Source organism: Dermacentor albipictus, chromosome 1 (assembly GCF_038994185.2).
Source record: "Dermacentor albipictus isolate Rhodes 1998 colony chromosome 1, USDA_Dalb.pri_finalv2, whole genome shotgun sequence".
Classification (NCBI taxonomy): domain Eukaryota; kingdom Metazoa; phylum Arthropoda; class Arachnida; order Ixodida; family Ixodidae; genus Dermacentor; species Dermacentor albipictus.
Genome location: NC_091821.1, coordinates 67,687,732 through 67,711,349, shown reverse-complemented (window position 1 = coordinate 67,711,349; position 23,618 = coordinate 67,687,732). Strand labels below are relative to the sequence as shown.

General features: G+C 50.2%; 1 protein-coding gene across 20 annotated transcripts in view; it reads left to right on the top strand.

Annotated features, from left to right (window-relative positions):
• The first annotated feature begins 1,356 nt into the window (after nt 1–1,356).
• Nucleotides 1,357–23,618, top strand: part of CaMKII (Calcium/calmodulin-dependent protein kinase II) — a 255,507-nt gene continuing 233,245 nt past the window's right edge. For 5 of the 20 annotated variants that reach the window (XM_065438261.1, XM_065438274.1, XM_065438266.1 and 2 more), the window contains exon 1: nt 1,362–1,582. In XM_065438261.1, coding sequence (XP_065294333.1) covers nt 1,470–1,582 — 113 coding nt within the window. In that variant the 5' untranslated portion in view covers nt 1,362–1,469. Of the gene's footprint in view, nt 1,583–23,618 lie in introns of all 20 variants that reach the window. The other 15 variants (XM_065438257.1, XM_065438263.1, XM_065438259.1 and 12 more) reach the window with 7 other exon arrangements.

Sequence of the window (23,618 nt, the reverse complement as noted above, 5' to 3'; positions counted from 1 at the left end):
GAAGCATTGATATCAGTTATTTCGGGCACAATTTTGGGACACACGAGTGTCTTCTTTTATGAAAAAATACATATTTTACTTGTCTTGACAGTGCTTAGCGTCCAAGAATTCGTTTGCAGCATCTTTCGCAATGACAATGCAGTTATTATTTATGTATTTGATCCCTCGAAAAATTCTATAAGGAGGAGAACGAAATTTTTGGCTACACCACTGAACTACAACTATGGGAAGACCACGAGTGATGCGTACTCCCGAGGAAGAAGCTTCCTGCCGCGAACCCTTGCTCTCATTGCTGGCGCGGAAAAAAGGGGGCGGAGCAACTTGCACGAAAAAAAAAAAAGCGAGAGAGCTAGAAGAGCTCCTTGTATATAAGCGCGTTCTTTAACAGTATTAAACAGTTAATAGTTTGCGCTGCGTCCGTCCACGTCCTGCCCTTCCTTAATATCGTGTTTGTAAAGCTGAACGCAATATAACCATGAAGAGAAGAGCACGGCAAAACAGACAAAAAGCTTACGCGCAAAAAAAAAAAAAGCAGTCCTAAAGCATGCTCACCACGCCAAGCACGCGAAAGCGAAAATGAGGTGAAAGAATGGTGAAACAAAATATTTACAATATGGACTGCTTGCGATGTTTGACTTTCATGATGTAGCGCTCGGTGTAACCAACACAGCTTCGCTGTTCGACCATCTTCACTGACTTTATAAGGGGCGGCGATTTTTTTACTTTTCTTTTATAGCCGTCGCTGTCGCCGGGACCGGCCACTCGGTGGGTCGGGTGATAAAATAGTAGAATCTAAGGAAAATCGTTACACAATTGCCCCCTCAAGTGCTTCTCTTCTCCTCCTGTTTGAATAATTCGCCATTCTTTCCCTCACGTATACACCTCCGCTATGAGTAACTAACCTATTCATCATTTACCCGCCCCTCCTCATGTAAGTAGGTTATCTCGCAAGGCACGGGCGTTGTACGGTAGATTGATAACTATGGCGTATTGATTGATAGTCGTGCCCACAAAGACGCGCTTTGGGAATATAGCAAGAGGATATTGCATCTATGGCATTTAAGCGGTATTCCTTTAGCGAGTCGTCACCGGTTACGTAAGCGGATTCTGCAGGCGTCGCCGCCACCGCGACAATTCTATGTGCGGCTCGATTACTTGTTGGCACAGCGCTGACGCTATGACGCCATGCTTTAACTCCGGGTGATGCCCGCCAAGTCATTCGACCAGCTGTTTGTGGACGCGCGACCCTATGATTTCCTCCCCCAACACGACAGAGAAAGGGCGGGCGCGTTTCTCGGTGCGGCGTCCAGGTGCCACTAGTTTCCTCTCGGACCGGTGCTATTCATGCCGCGCCGCAGCGGCGGCGTGGCGGCGTCCGCGTCGGGCAGCGGAGGGGGCGCCACCAGGGCTGCGCACGAGCAAGACGCAGCGCGCGTCGAGAAGCGGTAATCAGGGCGCTCTCGCCTAGGATGAGATTCCGCGAGACCTTTCATCTCCCTTCATCCAGTTTAATCAATATGGCTGCCCCGACACCAACAACACGATTCAGTGACAACTACGAGCTGAAAGAAGAACTAGGAAAGTGAGTACAAACTGGCTGACTGCTTCCCAATAGCTTAGTGAATACTTTGGCCCGCCTTTGGCCAGGGTAACTGCTGCCGCAGCGAGCATGGGAGCGCGGCGCTCCCGATGCGCTCTCCTCCTGGGGGGCTCCGATGCTCGGTCGGCGCCCTTGCCAGTCGCCCGGCCGTTGCACAGGCCGGGCCACGGTCAAGGCTGCAGTGCTTCGTGCCGTTTCGTTGCTGCTGCCGATGCCCGTGCACTTTGACGAGTAGAGCACACTGGTGACGCCGTCCCACTGCCGCTGCGAGCCCGCTACGGCGGCTTTCCTCTGGGTCGTGTCTGGTCCGGAGAAGCGTCAGAAAATAGCTGCCTTACGAGCCCGTGTGCTAGGTCGCACGCACGCGCCCAATATCGCGCCTGCGCTGCTGAACGGCGCTTAAGAGGCTTCATGATTTTTGCCGATCTCGTGGGACTGAAATCCTGGTAGCCACCGTTGCAGTACCGCTGCTCTCACTGCACAGCGGGGCAGCCCACAGTCAGGAGCCCGGCCCACCAGTGGCCTTGCCGCAATCGGGCGATGCCTGCTCCCACCGGTCGCCCCCACAGTGACGTTATTGCCGCATCGCTGGTGCGTTCAGACGGCTACATTATCTCATTTCCTGCGGATAAACGCTTCATTCCGCAATCGATAGTTTGTCCCAGCCGTTAGCTCCCATTGCCCATGGAAAAGACCAGCTGTGCGTTTTCACATTTGGATGTAGGTGATACGCGATTTGGCTCGCGGGTTTGACTGAAATGTACACACGTGACGCGTGTCACGCTTGTAGGAAGGCCACGTTATTGGACGCTATCTCTTGTCAACTCTTGTGAAAGCACGTTTTCTCGTAATTTTGTTGCAGAGCTGCGTTTGAACTGTCATAACCGTGATGAGTCGAAGTCGAACGCGTCGATGAAATAACTCTGGAAGGTGGCCGAAGTCTTGCAATACAATACGTCCGTTTTATTGCGAGGCACTGTGGTTTTGTGACCAAACATATCGCGTATGTATTGCAGGCAATGATGATGAGCGCGTTCTATGAATTCTTCAAATTCTTCTTTCTGTCATAGCTCTGTCCATGTTAAGTTGGATATAGCTATGACACACGTTCTGGGAGCCACCATTTGCAAGGGATGGCTAGAAGATATTGGTTTGACTGCTGCCATTTTATATGTCCCTAATCCATGTGTGAAGAAAACCACTGACATTGGTGATTCAGCCGAACATTTTCTTGCAGCATGATTATTTCCATTCACACGGCGAAAAATGCCATATGTTAATGTGCTGACCATGTCAAACTGCATGGCACATTATTACACTTTAAAGGTCATCTTGGTTATGCAGAAGAGATCACAATACCAATAGTTCTCTTAAAGAGTACCCAGAGTATATTTACTAATGCGTAGTCTACTTTGTCATAAATTTCAGTTCTTGATGTACGAGACCTAGGGTTTATTGGCAGCCTTTGTATTGTTGTACGGCACTTGTGGTATCTGTACGGTAATCACGGGACCCCCTATTAAAGAATGTGGCTGTAAATGACCAAACGGCTCAGGAAAACTAGTATTGCTGAGAAAATCTAGTTTCATAAACAATGAATGCTGTACATGTCTGCAAAGTGTGTTAGAAGCACATATTATTAGCTACTGCACTGGGGCCTCAGCAATTGGCATAACAAAAAAAAAAAAATTCTATGTGTGTACACAGATCTGATGCTTTGTAAAAATTATTTCACAGTTCAGATTCTCAAACAATTATATGCTTTTTTCATAGTTTATTAGACGTAGTGCACTCCAGTGCAAAGATGGAACAGATGAGAAAAGCTTGTCTGGTGGCAATGTCTGCATGAAAGTCCTGATTGAGAACGCTGCATTGCTCACTGCTGTCTATTTGTTGTATGTTTGCAGTGGGGATAGCATTGTGGAGCAACTAGCTTACATTAGTGCATTAGGCTTTGAATTGGTTTTATATGCATATGCCCGGTCTACCCTTTGTGCACTCTGATGTCACAGAAGTAAAATGCATAATGTTTTTATTAGAACTGAAAGCTGGGCGAGTTGACGTGTATTCATCATTAACTACACCACAACAGAAAGACAAAAGGGGCCATGGTGGCCGCATTTCAATGGGGGCAAAATGCGAAAACACCTGTGGTACTTAGATTTAGGTGCACGGTATAAGAACCCCAGGTGGCCAATATTTCCGGAGTCCCCCATTATGGCGCACCTCATAATCAGATCATGGTTTTCACACGTAGAACCCCATAATTTAATAAAGACAAAAGGACAGTCTGCGCACTTCGTTCTTGTCATTTGTCTTTCTGTCGTGCTGTAGTCAACAATGAACGTTCTTTTTTTTAAATGTAAGTCACAGTATTTAGTTTATTTCTATCCATGGCTGCAGAGCATACAGTGGGTGCGTGCTTCCTACTATTACTTTTTCTCTTAACGTTTAAGTAACCCACTAGAGGTGCAGGGCGGCTGATGTGCACTGTATTCATGATACACAGGTTGAAATTTCACTGGCACTTACAATCACCTGTTCTGTGTGGAGATGTTTATTGGCAGGTACAGAACCAGTAGGTTGAACTTTAAAGGCAGCAGGAGGCACGTCAGACACCCTAGCTGGTTGTTAGTACTCTGCTCGAATGCACTGGTGCAAAGAGAGCAAACTAACCAATGCTGTTGCCATTTCAGGAGGAAAAGGAGCAGGCGCCTTCGCGTGCATTTGTGCCGTGCTGTGCGCAGTTCTAGGCGGAAGTACTCGCCTGTTCATGGCATGTGAAACAAGATGCGCGAGGATGAACATGCCACACTGGCACGTTTCTCTTCCCTCGGCTTTCACTCCCGACGTCAGCCCTATCGCGAAAGCTTCAGCCGCGGGAAAAGGTCGTTCCGAGCGAATGGGAAAGCAGCCCGTGATAAATTGAGCTTGTTCGTGACGAGGTTCCAGATTTGGACCACGTTCGGGCTGACCTGCCGAATGTCGGCTACTGCCGCCTGTCCCTCTTGTTGCCTCGTCGCCGCCATTCTCTTCTTGGGTGACCGTTTATTTCTTGGCCGTCGTTCCCGTGGTCTCTCTCCTGTCAGCGACACTCGCGGCATAAGGAAAAGCGTCAAGACTCGTAGAAGAAGCGCATTCTTTGTCTCGACCAGTTTTTCTTTTCCCCCGCGGTCTTGGTGTCGGGCCACTTTCGCCGCAACGCCGTCGTTGGTGACCTTCCTTACGAAGTGTGTTCGGGCGCGGAAAAAGAAGGAAAAGGACGAGGCTGAGGGGGCGGAAACGCCTTGTGGCGGATGCGACCACTAATTGCCAGTGGCTTTTACGCCAGCAAACTCGTCTGTGACACCCGTCTAGCCGTCGGTAGTGTCCGTGTGCCGAGCGTAGGCAGAGGCAATGGACGTCGTTTCTGGCCGCCGTATTTTCGGATAGGCGTTGGCGTGTACATAGTGCTTAATTTAGGAGTGATTTATTCAATCTGTGAAAAACTCCAGTATTTCGGAATATTTAACGAAATAGAAAGAAAAGAAAGGACAAAGCGAAAAAAAAAAGTTGGATTGAATTTTGTTGTGGTAACAACTTTAATAGCAGTTAGCTCATCGACGGCCAAATGGATATGCTAATGGTTCAGTGAAATGCTAATGGGATAGTGAAATGGATGTATTAAAGTGGCTTAATGGGTCAACCTAAAGCGCTCTGTTTGTGCAGATGATGAAGACGTTGACCTTGATGAAAAGGTGGAGGGTTTAGCCTAGTTAGGTGAGCTCATCCTATCCCAGATGTAGGCTGCCATATGAGAGTGCACAATCAAGACATAGGAGTTGGTTCATTGCCGTAATGAATGCGCGAACGGCGCAAAGAAATAAAAACAAAATAGAAACGAGGACAGGGGTATAAGGCACGGGTGTTTTATGCATGCCTTATACTCCTATTCGCGTCTTCTCTTTTTTGTACTGTTTACGCACTTATTAGAGATTACACACGCTATAAAGCTTTTCCCAGAGTCTTAGTGTGATTTTGCCATCAGGGAGGCGGGTAGTGCCTTCGTTGCGCACAACGGGCATCGGTGGTCCAAGGCCTGCGAGCACCTCGAGGCATGAGGCACGGCTCGAATGTAGCGCAGACTCCAGTCATTAAAGGATGTAGTAGCGGCTTGCGTACCGGCGGCGTGCAGTCGTCCCACGCCATGAATCCAGGCGCGCGAGACAGGCTTCGACTGACCTTGCGCAGATACGAGCTGTTTGAAGCAAACGCCGTTGAAACTCCACGTGCTATAATATATCTTGAACGGACTTCTCAGCTGAACGAACAGTTCGAAACGTTACGGTCGCAAGTGCAGCTTTGACGGATTAAAACCCCGTGAGTAGTTTTTAATTTCTTTCACTTATGCAGTAAAAAATAGGTAATGAAGATAGGCGCTTTGCCCCCCCCCCCTCTCTCTCTCTCTCTCTCTCTCTCTCTCTCTCTCTCTCACACACACACACACACACACACACACACACACACACACACACACACACACACACACACACACACACACACACACACACACACACTCTCTCTCTCTCTCTCTCTCTCATACGTGATTTGGACACGTGCTTCTTTTTCCACAGCGTGCGAGCCTCGCGCGTGCTCTCTGGCCTCCATCACCGGAGTCGCCTGCAGCCGTCGGAGCGCAGCTGTATGGCACGCAGCTTTTCTGTGTATTGCAGCTGACGAAACGGAGCCCGCGCTATCCGGGTCGCCAGCGTAGGCGATGTTGCCGTTTGTCCTGTCCAAATATTAATTACGCGGATCGCTTTGCACCGGCGTTTGCTCGGTGTCGCGGCGCTCGTGCTGGGCTGCGAGCCTGGATCGAGAGGAGGGTAAAAGAGGGGGAGCATTCGACGAGAGACAGTGTGTGCGTGTGCGCACAGACTCTTGAGTGAGGTCGCGCGTGTGTGCCCCTCTTTCCTCGACACTGATGTTCTGCTGAATCGACAGCGCGCATCTATCCGGTCTCGCGACAGCAACACGGTCGTGTGCCCGCGTGCAAACAGCGACAGCTTTTGGTCGCAGTAGACGGCACATAAAGCGTCTGACGTTCGTTTGTTTACGCAGGCCATGGAGGTTAGCAAAGACGAGTTGTGGGGAACGTATATTGCTGTAGAATAGTGTCAGACTGACCTATATTTCGTCATAACTCGGCGGAATAAAGTTCCCGGCATCAGCAACGACATGGCAGATTTCTCGCGTTTACTTTCTTCGCGAACCCTTCCGGACTTGGCTGACCGTGCCTGCTGCTGCCGTCTTGCCGTATAGCTCACACCCAGGACAGCGCTCATATAACGAATGGGCTTGTACAGTATGGCCGTATGTGCTGCCTCTACATATGCTACATATGTGGCGGGGACCAGCTCTGTTCTCCACGGAATTACGCGATGAAGCAACAGACGGTGCCTAAATATCTTCATCCCCAAAAATACCTTCAAGCGCACCATTCCTTTATTAAAGCGAAGCTTTCTGTGCCTTCTTTATAGGGTTGTGGCGCGTCTGCTCGCTCTGTTTCTCGTCAGATGGAATGGGCCGGTTCAGGAAACGGTGTAATGCAAAGTGGGGCCGATCCCGGAGATTATGTAATTCTCGGTGGTGTGAGAGGGGGTCTCTGTTTCTTGCCCGGCAGGCACGTAATCGTTATGCTGCAAAATGTGGTTCAGAAGATGCGCAGGCAGTGTTATAACATTTAATGAAGACTGCTTCACGAAATCTTCGCCTCACATAGTTTCCAACATGTGCGTTGGATGTGCACAATTTTTTTCCTTGGGAACCGGTGGCTCGGTAACTTTTCTTTGCGGGTTATACTTGCCAGGGCTACGGGCAAGCCGCGGCCAGACGGGCGTGCCGTCTGTCCAGCCAGATGAGTGAACTCGCTGGCTGTCTCCGCTGCTTATTAGTAACATACTTGTGAAAGTGGCTAAATGGGCTTGTTGATGGATCGTCTTCTAATTTGTTGTATCGTAGGCACAACGACACGGACATAGAATGCACATGAGACAATGCACAGTGCTGTGTGTGCCTTCTGTGTCGGTGTCATTTGTGCTTGCACTACAACAGATTAGATGCTGGTGAAGGCTACTTGGTTCTTATTGAAAGCACGTGCTTCTTCTCTCAGACATGAACTTAAATATGGGCCGGCGCGCAACACGCACACAAACGCAGGGACACGCAAACACATACTACACTTGTTGCGAAAGCGCCTGCTTATCATTTGCGGCTTGGCGAGCGACATACGGTCTGTTCCCATAGGTATATTTTATTTAGGTCTGGTCGAGGTACACTGCCGACCACTGTTATTCGCACGCTTTGGTTTACAGCTAATTCAGAGCAGCAGTTGTCACATGGTTGAAGGTTTTGTGTGAGCAACTTAATGAACTTAAGCATTGTGCCATCCTTCTTTTCCCGCCACTGTGCGACTTTTTATTTGATAGTTGGCGTTTGTGTTGCCCTTTTCGTTCTACTTGTGTCAGTGTTTGCACGCCTGTCTGTCCGTGCCTTGCATCTTTACCAACTTGCTCAACCTTCAGTCGATTCAATAAACCATCCCCTGCCGTAACGCATACCGGTTTCACGGAAGCCGTTTCGTCGGTCACGTTTTCTAGCAACACCTCTGTTCGTAGAAAACGGGAGAAGCAGTTGAGTTCCTGTCAATCATATACCCAGAACGGCGTGTGCAAAGGCAACTGTTACCCCTTGCGCCAAAATGTCCATGCCGCCATTCCTTGCTTCCTGGCTTGTGTGATGGTAGGCCGTAGTGCGCTCAAGGCAGTGTCAGGACACCGCTTTCACATCCGGAATCGTGGTGCAGTGCGAATCACTTAAAGGGACACTAAAGGGAAAACTTATTTCTTCTGCATCAGTAAATTACCGTTCTACAACACCAAAAACACCACTCTTACAACGATAAGACGTTTGGTAAGCCAGAAAAAGCGCAAGAACGAAATACGGGTGGCGACGCCTACTTGAGTTCCCGCACCTGGGGGCTGTGACGTCATGGATTTTGATGGCATCTTCCAGGGTCTACTAATTATATATAGCGGTACAGATTGACTACATTTTATTCTAAAGGAACCAAATAATAAACATGGCAAGTTTCGGGAACCTTTATTCAGCCAACGCGGCCCAAATGCGAAAACATACTTTGGAATCCCTGACGTAACGCTGACGTACCGGCACTTGGGTTTTGGCGCGAAATTCAAATATTGATAATTGGACCTTCATTTTCTCATCTAATAATCAAAGTATTTTGTTGAAATGACTGCCAGCAGGCTTCTCAAATAATGCTTCATTAGACTAAACTGATTTATTGTTTCGCTTTAGTGTCCCTTTAAGTATAGAAACTAAAAGTCGGATGACCCCTACGAAGCGACGTTCTTTGAACTGTCCGAAACCAGCGTCTGGCGCCTTGCGTCCTAAACCATCTTGTGTGATGCGGAGTCGGGTCATCGTAGAGAGAGAGAGAGAGAGAGATGACTCCGCCATGGAGAGGCAGACCAGATAGCAGTTGGTGGCCGTCGCTTCGCCTTCGGCGAAAATGGGTTTGGTACTTCCTTGTGGTCCTTTACGAGAAGCTCGCTTTTGCCGTCTCAAGCTGCGCTCCGGCCATCTTTCAGTGTGAAAGTGCTTTTTCAGGCGGACCCTGGCGAGTACACGACGTCAGAAGTGGTCTTAGTGTAGAGTGCCTTACGCCGCCATCTCTTCGGCGGAGATGCTTTGAGCGCAAAATCATTGCAAGCTTAACTGAGCGATTTCTTTATCTCTCTCTGTGGCTGTTTTGCGGCTGTCCGAGCGATTACGCAAGAATCCGTCAGCGCCTGTCCATCTACCGCTATCGTCTGCGGACGAAGGGAAGTGCCGTTCGAACCATTGGGCGGTGCGCCTCCATCGAGGTACCGTCCTCCGGAAGACAAGTATAAACGGCAAGCGGAAGAAATAGAACGGGCGAGAGTCGACGTAGTTCGGTGCCGACGCGCGCTGTGCTTCCGTTTGTTCCCGGAGAGGCGAACAATGCCGGTTCGCTTTCTTTTGCCGGAGCGGTGGGGGGCAGGCTCGCTTCCACCGCCCGTGCCGGCTGTCGACTCAGCCGAGTGGACGGCAGCGCGCGCGGCTGCTTTGCACATTGTTTCGCCCTCGTGTGAGCGAGAAAGCCCGTCGGTCCCATCCGCCGGGCTGCAAAAAAAAGGGGTGGTTTCTCCGCGCCTACGTGTCTCTTTATGCAATTTCACGTCGATTCGCCGCCGCTGCAGCAGCCTTTTGAACGACTAACCGCGTTTACGTGAATGCGAACGTGGCGTATCGCATTTTTTAGCGCATCACGGTAATACTATGCGACGGCAGCCGCGTTTACGTGAATGAGCCAACCGGAAAGTACCGGATGGCTCCCGCGTACGGGTAAATCACGGTGGTAAGGGAAGCGTCACCCTTAACACATAGTGCAACGTAGTGCTACAAATAACCCCCTCCCAAAGCATGCTCAACGCATTCGTGGATAACTTTCGGGATTGGTTGTTCATTTCGTTTTTTTGTTGTCTTTTCTTTAGATGGAGCAATGAGTTCTAACGTGAAAAAATGTTAACGAAAACACTTTGCACTTCGTTTCACTTCTTTCACTGAAGCGGATTGGATAAGCCTACGTGAACAATAATTCATTCTTCCTCTAGGTGCTCGCAAATCCAAAAATCGTAGTCGCCGCGATCGGTGCATGTGAAACGGGAATGCGAAGTCCGCATGTGCAGATACCGCAGCTCCGAAAAACGCATTGCAATGTCTCTCCGTGTAAAACGACGGGCTTTACTCGTCTCGATTTATTCTCTCCTGGCCCATGAAGGCGATACGCCTTCCTTGCGTATCACCGCCGTTTACACGAATGCGATGCGCTAGAAATGCGAACTCTCGCATTGATTGAGCTACGGCTTGCTGGTGTTCGTCCGGAAGAGCACCGAATGAAGGGTTGGCTTGTGTGTACAGCGGTGCCACAGCACGTTCAACGGAGCGTTGCGAGATACGCACTGCCGACCGCGGCCTCGTCATCAATTCAGCAGTGAGGACTGCCCCTAAAAGTGGTAGTCACTGTAAATAGCATTGTAAACTTCCATTCAGGGTACCTGTTCACTGTTCCTCGCTGTGGACAAGGAGATGCGCATGCGCCTCCTCGCTAAATTCAATGGACGCGTCTTCCATTTGCTGTGACAGATAAGGCAAGGTGCGGCGATGGTGAGCGCGATCATGTTTGACGGCGTGAACCGACTGAGTGCCAAGGTTAGTCACGGATGGGAAAAAGAAATGCCCCGAAAGCACCCACATTTTCGCAATATATGTGGCCACCTGTTGAAACATCCCAAGTAGCCAGTCTCCCTGTCCTTCCCTCTGATTTCCCCCTTTCGGCCGTTCTTTTGGCTGCTTGTAAACTTCGCGCATACCATTCAAAGGCGCTCATTATTACGAGCCCTGGTGGTAGTAAACCGATTGGACCTCCTAGCATCAGCGGCGTTAACTCTCCCAGTAGTCTAAGTTCTCATGAAGAACTTTTGTAGCTGCATTTCCTTGGGGGAAACTTCAAGAGCGGCGTTGTGACACATTCTGATTTCATGTATACCTCCGTCCTGATTGGCAGTGAAGTCCCTGTTCAAGCTGGAGCATTGGAGTCGCGCTCGTATCACTTCGCTGCATAGTTCCCCCGACTATACTTTTTAATTGCGCAGGGCTTCTTTATCTACTCCTGTGCCGTTTGTGTGATTGGACGAAAACAGCCGAACGTTTTCTTTTTCATGACTGCCAACGCCTTCGGGAGAGAGAGAGAGAGAGACAAAGAGGAGGAAAGACAGGGAGGTTAGCCAGTGTAAGTACTGGCTGGCTACTCTGTGCTGGGGAAAGGGGTAAAGGGAATAAAAGGAGAAAGAAGAAGAAGAGGAGGAAAAAAAAATTAAGGAAATTCACGCAGTACCGCGATACTACGCGATACAACACTCAAAGGCGATCGCACAATTCACAAGTCCTTAGATACTTCAGCAAAGCCCTTAAGGCCTTGAGTGCCGAAGCCCGTCTGGACCAATGTCCTAGAGCCTTCTCCTCTGTAAAAGGGCGATTGTCCAGTTTTTCGAGCGCGGTTACGAGCACTGTTCTTGGCACTTTGTAGCTGGGACAGTCACAAAGGAGGTGCTGAATCGTCTCCTCGCAGTCGCAGGTGCCGCAAGTAGGGCTGTCGGCCATTCCAATGCGGAATGAATAGGAGTTCGTGAAAGCCACGCCGAGCCACAGGCGGCACAGAAGTGTTGCTTCCGCTCGTGGTAACCCTGGTGGTAGGCGGAGTTGCAGACATGGATCCAATCTGTGGAGACGTTCGTTCGTGAACTCATTGGTGTTCCACAGATTCTGCGTAAGCTCGCGGGCGAGGGAGCGAAGACTTGTGGCTGCGTCTGTTCGTGACAGTGGTAGTGGTACAACGCGGGCACCGTCGTGGGCCGATCGGGCGGCATCATCCGCATGATGATTGCCCGCAATTCCGCAATGACCCGGTATCCACTGGTAGATGACGTTGTGCCCTTTGTTGATTGCTTGATGGTGGAGTAGTCGGATGTCTGCCACTAGTTGCATATTTGGTCCGTGGTTGAAAGGGGACATCAGACACTGGAGAGCTGCCTTCGAGTCACATAAGAGGGACCATGACTGTGACGATTTGTGACAAATAAACTGTAAAGCAGCACGGATAGCTGCGAGTTCTGCAGCCGTCGATGATGTTACGTGAGACGTCTTGAACTTGAGGGTGACAGACTCTGCGGGAATAACCACTGCTCCAGCTGAGCTATTAGAGCAGACAGAACCATCCGTGTAAACGTGGATGCGTTCTTTGTGTTTGTCATGAAGGAATGAAAGCACGGTTTGTTTGAGGGCAAAAGATGACATCTCCGTTTTCTTTTTGATACCGGGAATATCAAGAAGAGCCTGGAGTGGATGAAGGCACCACAGCGGTAGAGATGGTCGTGCTGCAGGCGTGAAGTTGGATGGTAAAGTTCCGTGGTTGGCGGCAATAATCCTGCTAAACGCTGAACGAGATCGAGTGGCAGGAAGGGAGGCGAGATGATGCGATGGAAGTCGCGCGAAGTGTCTGATATGCATCCTTAAGGCGTCGACTTGAAGATACGTATCGATGGGGTGGTCGTGCGCGATGGCTATTGTTGCTGCCGTGGATGCACATCTGGGAAGTCCAAGGCAAATTCGCAGAGCTTGAGCTTGTACAGACTGGAGGGCACGGAGGTTGGTCTTACTGGTCCCACCCAGTACAGGTAAGCTATAGCGCAGGAAACCGAGGAACAGTGCATTATAGAGTTGGAGCATCGCACTCACAGACGCACCCCACGACTTTCCTGCAAGAAATCTGAGCACGTGAGTCATCATGAGTAATTTCCTTTTTAGGTACGAGACATGAGGACTCCAGGAGAGGTCTCGATCTATTATCACTCCTAGAAAGCGGTGCGTCTTCTCGTAGGCAATCGGATGTCCATTAATTTTGACAACGTACGGTTTCATTGCTTTGCGCGTGAAAGCGACCATAGAGCACTTCTCGGAGGACACCTCCAGGCCTCGGGACATGCGCCGTTGGTGTCTGGAGATTGCCGCGCTTCAACGCGGCTTGCCTTCACAGTCTCAACAATATTCCAATATGTCCATTAATTTTGACAACGTACGGTTTCATTGCTTTGCGCGTGAAAGCGACCATAGAGCACTTCTCGGAGGACACCTCCAGGCCTTCGGGACATGCGCCGTTGGTGTCTGGAGATTGCCGCGCTTCAACGCGGCTTGCCTTCACAGTCTCAACAATATTCCAATATGTCCATTAATTTTGACAACGTACGGTTTCATTGCTTTGCGCGTGAAAGCGACCATAGAGCACTTCTCGGAGGACACCTCCAGGCCTTCGGGACATGCGCCGTTGGTGTCTGGAGATTGCCGCGCTTCAACGCGGCTTGCCTTCACAGTCTCAACAATATTCTCATTCGGGGCGTCAGTAATAGGGGTTATCCTTTAAAAAGACGCATGCTAGTCTATATTATGCTTTGTTATTGATGCAGTCGCTTTGCATAATGTATTTCCCTGGCGTTTTATTTCTCCTGCGGGCATTGCATAAGTACTTTATTTTAAAAAAAGTATTTTTGTATTAACATTATTCCTTGGGCAATCCCCTGCTGTGGGGACGTGCCATGCACAGACATCAACCGAGGGGCCATACTGGCGACTAGGTTTTGATGTGTCGTGCTTGATATTCCAGCGAATGAAGGGCGAGATCAGAAAGATCGTCAACTGGGCCAGTTTTTAAGGTGCCTGAATAGAAAAAAAAAGAAAAAAAAACTTGGATGGAACAGGTACATAAAAAAGGGGCGACAACGCGAGCGTTTACTGAATAGTTTTCATATTTGTTTATTTATATTCAAAGGCGAGATCCGTAGCATCGTTCTCGTGGCCGTCCGTCCGCTCGCGTTCTCAGTGTGGTGCGATGTGCTGCGCCGACCAGGGACCACCACACGCCCGCCCGTGCGCACCTACTGCAGTGTGCATATAGATGTGGCCAACTTCGGCGCACCGCCACCATAACGTTTGGACACCAGCCCTCTCCCCATTGTTGTAATTCTCTTGCGTTTTGTGCGGAAAGGAGGGGCGAAGTTATTAATAAGCTCGTGCGTTAATTCACCGCGACCCGGCCGGCGTCGGCGGCGGCGAACTGCGTGTCGTGCTGGGCGGCACGTTGTAAGTGTGCGCCTGCAGTGCAAGGCCGGGTCTGGGCACGCTTCCGCACTAAAGAGTTCTGACCGTCGCCCTCCTCTCCCTTTCCCCTTAATTTTTTTGTGGTGCCCCCCCAGCCGGCCTGCTCCGAGGCACCCGTCCTTTGGTGGTCTCGTCGCGGGGTCATTGCTCCTGTCGCCGCTGCCTTCTCTGGAACCGGCGTTGCTCTCTTTGTCGCTGGCAGCCTTTGAAAGAGGCGGTGTTTGAGCTCCCTGTGTGCTCTCTCTTTGCATCGCTCGCGGGCGAAGGAGAAAGCAGTCGCTGCCAACTCGTCTTTCGGCTCGTCCACTCCCCCATGCTTTACTTCGTTTCGCCTTAGAGTTCACGTGACCCGCCGTGGTTACTTAGTGGCTATGATGTTGGGCTGCTAAGCACGAGGTCCGGCCACGGCGGCCGCATTTGGACGTGGGCGAAATGTGAAAACACGCGCGTAGATTTGGGTGCACGTTAAAGAACCCCAGGAGGTCTAAGTTATTCCGGAGTGTCCCCCACTATGGCGTGACTCATAATCAGATCGTGGTTTTGGGACGTAAAACCCCGTAATTTAATTTTAAGTTAGAGTGCACGTGCTTCGAGCTATTCCCCACCCTATATAAGAGTGACCGAGAAATTAGCCTATAAGAAGTATGGGGTTTTACGTGCCGGAACCACGATCTAATTATGAGGCACGCCGTAGTGGGGGACTCCGGATTAAGTTTGGCTGCACGGTGTTCTTTAACGTGTGCCTACATCTAAGTACACGAGAGTGTTTCCATTTCGCCCGCATCGAAATGCAACAGCCGCGGCCGGGATCGAACCCGCGATCTCGAGCTCAGCATCACAACGTGAGTCACTTCGCACCACAGCGCGTGCGAAGTTATCCTGATGGCGGCAACATACTTGGTCCTCTCTCTTTAGGATGGCGTAAATTGCGCGCCTGTACATCCCACCCGCCACTAAAGCTGCGTTTATGTGAATCCGATAACGTCGGGCACAGTTGGCTTGACGGCACAAAATCGGGTCTCCAGGTTCATGTAAACGCTAGCGGGTCGGGCGAAGTGAGCGTCAAGGTGAGCTCGGTGAACCCGCCTACACTTGCGGTGGGTTGGCTCGCCCAACGCGCTTGGCAAAATGCACGCAGACTGGGTTGGGTTGGTTCAAGTCCACTTCTGACTCGACCCGCTCGCGTCGAGCTCATGTAAACGCACCTCAAGACCATTTCGTTTCTGATCCGGCGTATATCCCGAAAGGGGGCATAGTTACTCCGCAGGAATGGTGCATTGGCTAAATAGACACAGCTTTATGCCGAACGTCTCCACACGTCGCCAAGCGGTAGTCCTGGCACACCGATGAGCCCGCGGCTCTGCGAAGGAAGATTAATTACCCTGCTTCTAATTACCCTGTTTTCCTAAAACACCGTGTCTGATTCAGAGCGCTTGGATGCGGCTGGAGATCGCAGAAGCCGCGAAAACATTTAACCGGTTTTTCGTGCTGCTCTCCCGCGGCAACACTCGATGAAGGAAATCAAATGAAGAGGTAGCTCCGCCCCTCCCTCCCCCGCACTCCCCACCTACTCTCTTGTGAGCCGCTCCGTTTCTCAATACACATTGTGCGCGTCGCTTTGAGTACTTCATTCTTCTAATGTTGCCGTTGATACCCTCTGTGTGTTACACTGCCTTTGAAGGCGGCAGGACAAAGGTATGACAGGGGCGCGCCTCTGCTGTGTACGACTCGCTTCTGCGTGTGCTTTGTTTCTGCTCCTCACTCTGCCTTGGGCTTCTTCGCTTGTCATCCTTCCTCGATCTGTGCATGTGTCACTTGTTCATCCTGTGAGACGATACCTTGCAGTCGAGAACAGGCTTAGATTAAATTTCTGAAAGACGTGTGTGCTTGTGGCGTTAATGGAAAGAAAAAAACAAAAAACAAAAAAAGAAAAGATTGGGTACATGACCCCGCGTTTTACTCTCTCTCTCTCTCTCTCTCTCTCTCTCTCTATATATATATATATATATATATATATATATATATATATATATATATATATATATATATATATATATATATATATATATATATAAATAAATAAATAATTGTGCAACACACGCTTGAGTGTGCGCTTTTCCAATTAGAACTTGTCATTGTCGGTTTTTGACTGATGGGCGCTTGATGTCCAGAAAGTGGCGCCTGTGCCTTTGAGCTACGCGGTGTATAGTGGCTGGCTCTGGATTAAAATTTATTTGATGCATGCTGGAAGACCACTGCTAGAGGCATCAAATCTCCGCCTGTACTGTCGCAGAGACAGAGAGGAGGATAAAGGAAAAAGCTGGGGTGTTAACCAGGCCGAACCCAGTCAGCCAACCTGAGGACTTGCATACCGGAGTCAGTCAGGGTCAAGGGAGAGCTGTTATCGCCTGTGAGGGGGACTGCACGTCGTAAAGACGCCAAGGGAAGAAATGAGATTGCAGATTGCTGACAATAGTGGTGTCGCCACGGTTTCATTGCTTCCCCCCATCGTCCTCCCGAATTCATTGTGAGTGGGGCATGTTCGTGGTGCAGCCGTTTCACATTGTACGCCAGGCGCCAGATATCAGGCCCCATCCATTCTACTTGTTTTGGCTTGGACGCTTAGTCCCAGAAGGCAGTCCATTGGTTCGGCGAAAGCAGGCCAAAAAACAAACTCGTCGAGGGAAAAACTAGAAACAAAGCACTAATTGCATCGGGGCTAGAATTGCAGTTCTGGTCTATAGTTCTTATTTTGCTTTTCCTATGTTTTTTTCTCTGGAAAGAGCGTCTGCGTGCTCGCCACAGGTTTGATGGCGCGATGCGATTAAGCCTAGTTCGGATGCTGCCTTTATGCTCAGGTTAACGAAAAAAAATAAAAAAAATCACCGCCTCTTCCAGTTCGTGAAGATGGCCGAACAACGAAGCTGTGTTCGTTACACCGAGTGTTACACAATGCAAGTCAAACGTTGCAAGCAGTCTATATTGTAAATCTTTTGTTTCACCATTCTTTCACCATTCTTTCACCTCATTTTCGCATTTGCATGCATCGCGTGGCGAACATGCTTTAGGTGTGTGTGTGTGTGTGTTTCGCGCGTGAGGTTTGTCTGGGCATCCACTTACATGGCGCAGCGCGGGGTCGGCCTCACGGCGCTGTCGGTGTGTTACCGCGTGTCGGGCGCGCATTTCAGAATCGGCCTCGCGGCGCTGCCGTTTACACTCGGCAACTCTGGTGCGCTGCTCGGGGTCGGCTCTCGACGACGAGCTCGTGCACGAGCCAACTCTCGCTGACGCTCGCGGTAGGCAGCTTCTTCCTCAGGAGTACGCACTACTCGTGGTCTTCCCATAGTTCTGGCTGGGATGGAATGTGCGGAACCACTAATCCAAACCTCCGTATTTTGAGCGCAAGGCCCACCCCTGGAGATGCGGGCGCTGCAATCGTTTTGACGATTGGTTGGATTGGTTTGACGATTGATGGGGCTGCCGGCATTTCTTGCGCCAGCAAGAAGTGCCGGCAGCCACGCGCTCCTGGTATCGCGTTCCAATCGCTGGGAACTGTTCGTTGGCCGCAAACCACATTTGTTTCTTTCGCAGCAGGGTGGAATCAATCGTCGATGAATTCGATGCCGATCTCGCTCTATCGCCGAATATGCACCTTGTGGCAACCTAATAAAATTTGCGTGTAACATCTCAGGGGGGAAAGGGGTCACTCCAACAGCTTTCCTCCCGGTTGAGCCCTTCCTCTCCCACTAGGTCACGTGGCCCCTTTTGTTAGGGAAGACTGACAAGACGACACAGGGTCCGCGTAAAGAGCTACGCTGTAAAAAAAAAGGGGGGGCGGGCAGGGTTCGCACAGATGATTTATATGTGACGGTGGAAACATTTCGCTCCGAATTCCTGGACCGCGGTTCGAGGCAGCCGTCGCCTCTGCGTGCCCAATGCTTGTCGTCCCGCTGCGGTGAAGCCCCACAACTGAGAGATCTGAAGCCTTAATGTCTGCACAGCGTGAGGACTGATCCGGCCTGACATCGGCTCCTTCTGCCCATACTCCCAATTGATCGTAGCGAGAGTATAGTGCAGAGTCGTCGACAGACGACTGCTGCAAAGCCGCGCGATTAGCGGAATGAAGATGGGACTAAATGGTAAGCCGGGGAAGGGTTTTTCAAAGGAACTCGTCTATAATTCATTTGGCCAAGCCGAAAGACTTGCAGCAGAGTCTTCATATAGCACGTACTCAGTATTAGGAAGCCCCACTCGGCGAGTTTGACGTCGTCAAATGAACGACGTAGGAGTGCTTTAAATCCTCTGCGAAGAACACTTTCAGGATGATGACGACGGCTCGCTGAGCGAGCTTACACGGTCACGTAGGGTTTTCTTACTGTCGCGTAGACCTGTTTTTGCGACGACTCAATTATACCTGGCGAGAACAAAGAAAAAAAAAAGAAAATCGCCTCATATGAGCTCCTGGACAGCTGCGGCCGGTTTTACCTTGCGCGCCAACCCGAACTTTTCCGCGTTATTTCTTCAGTACCCGGATGCTCTAGAGTTTATTCTGCTGAAAAGGAAAGAAAAGAAGCGTGCCGTTACGTCATGGCGGTGAGAAACCAATTTTCCGTGGTTCAGAGGGCACGACGCGACATAGCTGGAAGGGCACTCGAAAATAGCGGAACTCTTTTATTTTCCGAATACGGCGGGAGAAAAAAAGAAGAAAAGAAAAGTTCTGTGCAGATTTAAAATCCCTCGTGAATGGCGGGATCTTTGTAGCCTTGAATAATTTTATCACCACTGCCGCTTGTGTTAGCGTTTCTTTCATTTGTTGGTTGCACATGAGTTACAGTCGGTGGCGTTTTAAGTGTAGCTGTCTTTACGAATATTTTTTGCGCCCTTCGTAATAAATTATCGCCGCTTTGTCCACTAGCGTTCTAGAAGCTTCTGATTTGTTCTTCTTCTGAGAACCTGTTGCCAGTAGTTCCCAGTAACGCAAACTTCGAACTATGGTAGGACAAACGACGAAATCGTCTGTCCCACTATACATATATATAAATGCTTTTCATCTTTATTTCACTTGACTCAACATGTGTACACTACACCATGGTGGTGGTTCAGGGTCTATGGCATTCTGTTGCTGAGCACGAGGGCGCGGTTTGGATTCCCATCTATGCATGGTGATCCCGATACCGACGGGGCGGAATGCAAATGTGCTCGTGTACCGTGCAGTGGGTGCACGGTGAAGAACCTCACGTGGTCAAAATTAATCCGAAGTCCTCTACTACGTCGTCTCTTATAGCGACTGTGTGTGTGTGGCGTTGTGATCAATCGACCAATCAATCAATCAATCAATCAATCAATCAATCAATCAATCAATCAATCAATCAATCAATCAATCAATCAATCAATCAATCAATCAATCAATCAATCATCCTTTTTGTATTGGTCTATCACTAAAAACACACAGGAGTGGCGAATAAAAGATACCACGACTCGTTAGGCCGCAGCCCCCATTTCGCAATGCCACCAAACCATCTAAACAAGAGCCAGGAGTCGGAGGAACATTCTTCACAGCTTCCAGCGCAGGCAATGTAGCTCGCTACGCCGAGTTTCCCGCTGATCAAGCGGCGCCTTTAATGGCGAGCCACCGGTAGTCGCGCTGCTCTCTGTGCAGCGAAGACAGCCGCCGCAGTGAAGGGACGCCTTTGTATTTTGGCGACTGCAGAGGCTGGCTTAGCGTGTAGGCCGCTGACGTTGATAAAATGGAGCAGTGAAAGCCAGTTGTCTATAGCGCTTGATTATAGCACGAGTAGTGTAGATCAGCCCACGTGGCAACCCATGTTCTCAAAACCAGTTGTCTATAGAACGAGCGCCCTGTGGTAGACAGCGCAAACTCACTTCGGAGTGCACCGCTCCGGCGATCTGTAGATAGGTGAGTGGGGGGCTCCACTCGTCTGTGACTTTTCTTTCTCTAATTCGTTACCGTCACATCGCCGGTGGTTCTCATAAATATTTCACGCGCAATTTCTACAATTCCTTCATTTCTGTTCCGGGAGATCTAACGGAAGTTTGAATGTTTTTCGTGAGTCGGGACCGATTACAGCCGCTGCTGTGTATGCAATATAGATGTGCTGACGTACCCGTTTGGTCGGCATGCCATCATTGCTGGTAATGGAGCACACATTTATATTTTTAATCTTGTGAAGGTTGCGAGACTGCCGAAACTTTCTAGTGCTTATTTTATTCGTCTGTTTCGCGCTTCCTACAGTGCACTATATTGATGGCTCTCCTTGACATGCGCAGCAGCTGGAGGCAACCTGAAGTGGTAGCGAGAAATTTAGCGCCGACGTTTGACTCTCTGTATAGCCTGTCTGGCGCTAGGAGCGCGGTGACGTTCTGCAACTGAAGCGGCTTCCAGCACTGCGCAATGCATTTTGCTGTCGAGGCGGCAAGGATGACGTCGTTTTCAGTGCGCATATGAGCGTGCACTGAGTAGAGAGACGCCGTGCGCGGATTGCGAGACGATCGCGGCTTTCGAATGAAAGCGCGCACAAAACCGCGTCGTCAGAGCTTCGAAAACCGAGCGGTGCGATTTTCTCCGTGCATGTTTTCTGTTCCCTCTATACATTCGGACGTGCTCCGCATCGCGATGTGAAAGCTACGCGCGCGTATGTGCGCGTAAACATCGTTTGTATGATGGCCTCGTGCCGCTCGCCCTTTCTTCGACTGAGGACGCAGTCCGAGGTCGTAGTATATATAGCAGCGTATAGCGTCATCGTCTGGCTGGGTGAATAGTCTGTCGATTGACGCCAACCCGCTTTCTGCGCACACACGTGTGGAATATCGACATTTAGCATTCCCAGTCCTGCCAGTTCTGCGTGAAACGCCTTTCTTTAACCACGGCCAGACCTGGCTGTGCCCAACCCCTGCTCAAAGTATAAGTCCGTCTTTAGTAGTGGCGCTTGCACGGCTGGCACTCGTCCTATGGGCCGTTTGGCAGCTTTTGTGCGCCAGCCTGCAGTGGCTGGGGGGCACTGGCCTTCTGCAGCCGAGCACAACGCCTCGGATTCCATGGGAGGCGCCGCGTGTCGATGGAGGCGGAACGCACACACACACACGCGCGCACACACACACGCGCACGCACACACGCACGCACGCGCACACACACAGCTTGTGCACTGAGTTCCGGGTTGACCGGCACGCAGACCGGCGGGCCTGTGTCTGCGCAAATCAGCCGCGGTAGCTCGTGTGCGTAGTGCTGCTGAGCACGAGATCGCGGCTTCGATACCGGGCCGCGTTTTCATGCGGGCGAAACGCAAAGGCGCTCGTGCACTAAGATGAAGCCAGTGGGCGTCAGCAGTACGTTGCAGTGCGTGGCAGTATATTTTTAAGCTAAACCCCAGCCTTTTCGACTTCAGTGCGAATAGAATGATGCGGGTGAGCCATGATGGTTACTCAAGAGTTGCAAGTACTGAATTGAGAGCATCCAGCACTTGCATTGCACTTCGCGCTGACGGAGTGTGCAGGTTATTCAAGAACATTCGAAAAGTCTTCATCAGAGGCCGGAGCATCATAACCACTTGCCGGTCTTTTTCGGGCATTTTGTCAGGAACCCGTGCTGTGCACTCTATAGCCGTGCGCAGCTGTATCACTTGACGTGGCTCCTGCTTCGACTGTGGCATCGGCTGTGGCTTCGTCTGCGGCTTCGGTTGTGACTTTCGCTCTTTTGGCTTTGGCTGTTGCTTTAGTAGTGAGGACCAAGTTGTATTTTTCTCTGTCAAACTTGCGGTAAAAATGCACCGTTGTTTCACTTGTAAAAAAAAACAAAAAACACGCTGTTGAAGTACAAAAGTAACTTGAACGCCACTGTGTTTCGTCGCACACTTCGAAAATTAATATCTCGAAACTGGTGTCATTCTCAGAATTCGTTCCAAGTGGACACGCCTTACGAACTCGCCGGCTGAAATTCTGAGTTTAAATATGTAGCGTAAAGTAATTAAATAGTTAATTTGTGTAATTGTGTTAATAATTAACTTTAGCATTTTGACTTCTCGTAGAATGGATGCCCGTCTCATCGAGTTTAATAATTAAGTTCAAGGGTTAGAATTGTGCTATCTGCCATAGGCGACTTTTTTAACATTCGGTGCAGGTTTAAAACACACAGACACGCACTCACTGGTATATGCCGTACCAATGCATAGAAGGCGATATACGGGCGTCGTGTGCCATCCGAAGGCGCGTGTGGCAGGAGAAAAGTGTGTGGTGCCGGGAGGCTGTGCAGGGGCTTCCTACCTGTCGAACCTTGTGCGCTGCTGTGATGTGATGCCCCCAGTCCAATGGCAACCCACTTCGGGGAATCGGCCGAGAACCGAGTGGTAGGATGGGGGTCGGTTGGTTAGTTGGTTTATTTGGGTCAAGTGGGGCGCCTTCCCAGTAATCCGAGAATTCATCTTCCTGAGTTATTTCTTCGCCTGCCTTTCCGCCGTTTCCATCGGCGTTTTCTACTCCCAGGCACGGGATGTCATGAGAATATGCGTTGAGCCAGCAATGCATTTTACATTGCTTGTTCGGAGTGTATGCTGACTGTCCCCTGCGCTGTTGTGGACAGCTTGATTGCCAAGTCTCCTTATGACCAGGGACCCAGAAAGGTATATACGTATGCCTCGAGTTTCGAGGAAGGCCGCGGCGTATCGTGCAGACAGTGCGGCTCTGGTTGCAGAGATAGCCGCATGCTCTGAGGGCGCCCTGAGAGTCCATGTAGACGTGGGTTACCAGTGCCACCTACATCTACATAGACTTTCAGGTAAGGGGCCGATTGGTTGTCTGCACTTTTTGACGTTGTGGCTGGCAGTTACGAGTATACGCCAAAGACTTCGACGCCGCGTTTTCTTTTTTTCTGTGGCGGCCATCGAGAGTAAGTAATTAGCCCTCAGCTCCGCTTCACGCGGTGTTAGGCGACCTACGATCACACGAGTGCCAGTCAAACAGTCATTTGTCCTGTGCCGTATAAGGGCTGCTATTACTTTCTTGGCGACGGCTGCATGTGTGTATGGTAGCTATGATTACCGCGTGTTTTCAGCTCTTTGCAGACGTGTCGCGTGTCTTCGGGGCGCAGAAGCTTTGCACAGATATAGCTTCCTGCCTACGTTCCTGGTCGACGTTCGCAAGAAGGTGCATGATTTGAGACAGAGGTAGTGGTATCGACTCGACAACCCAGCGTCGTGAGGGTTGCTCTTCC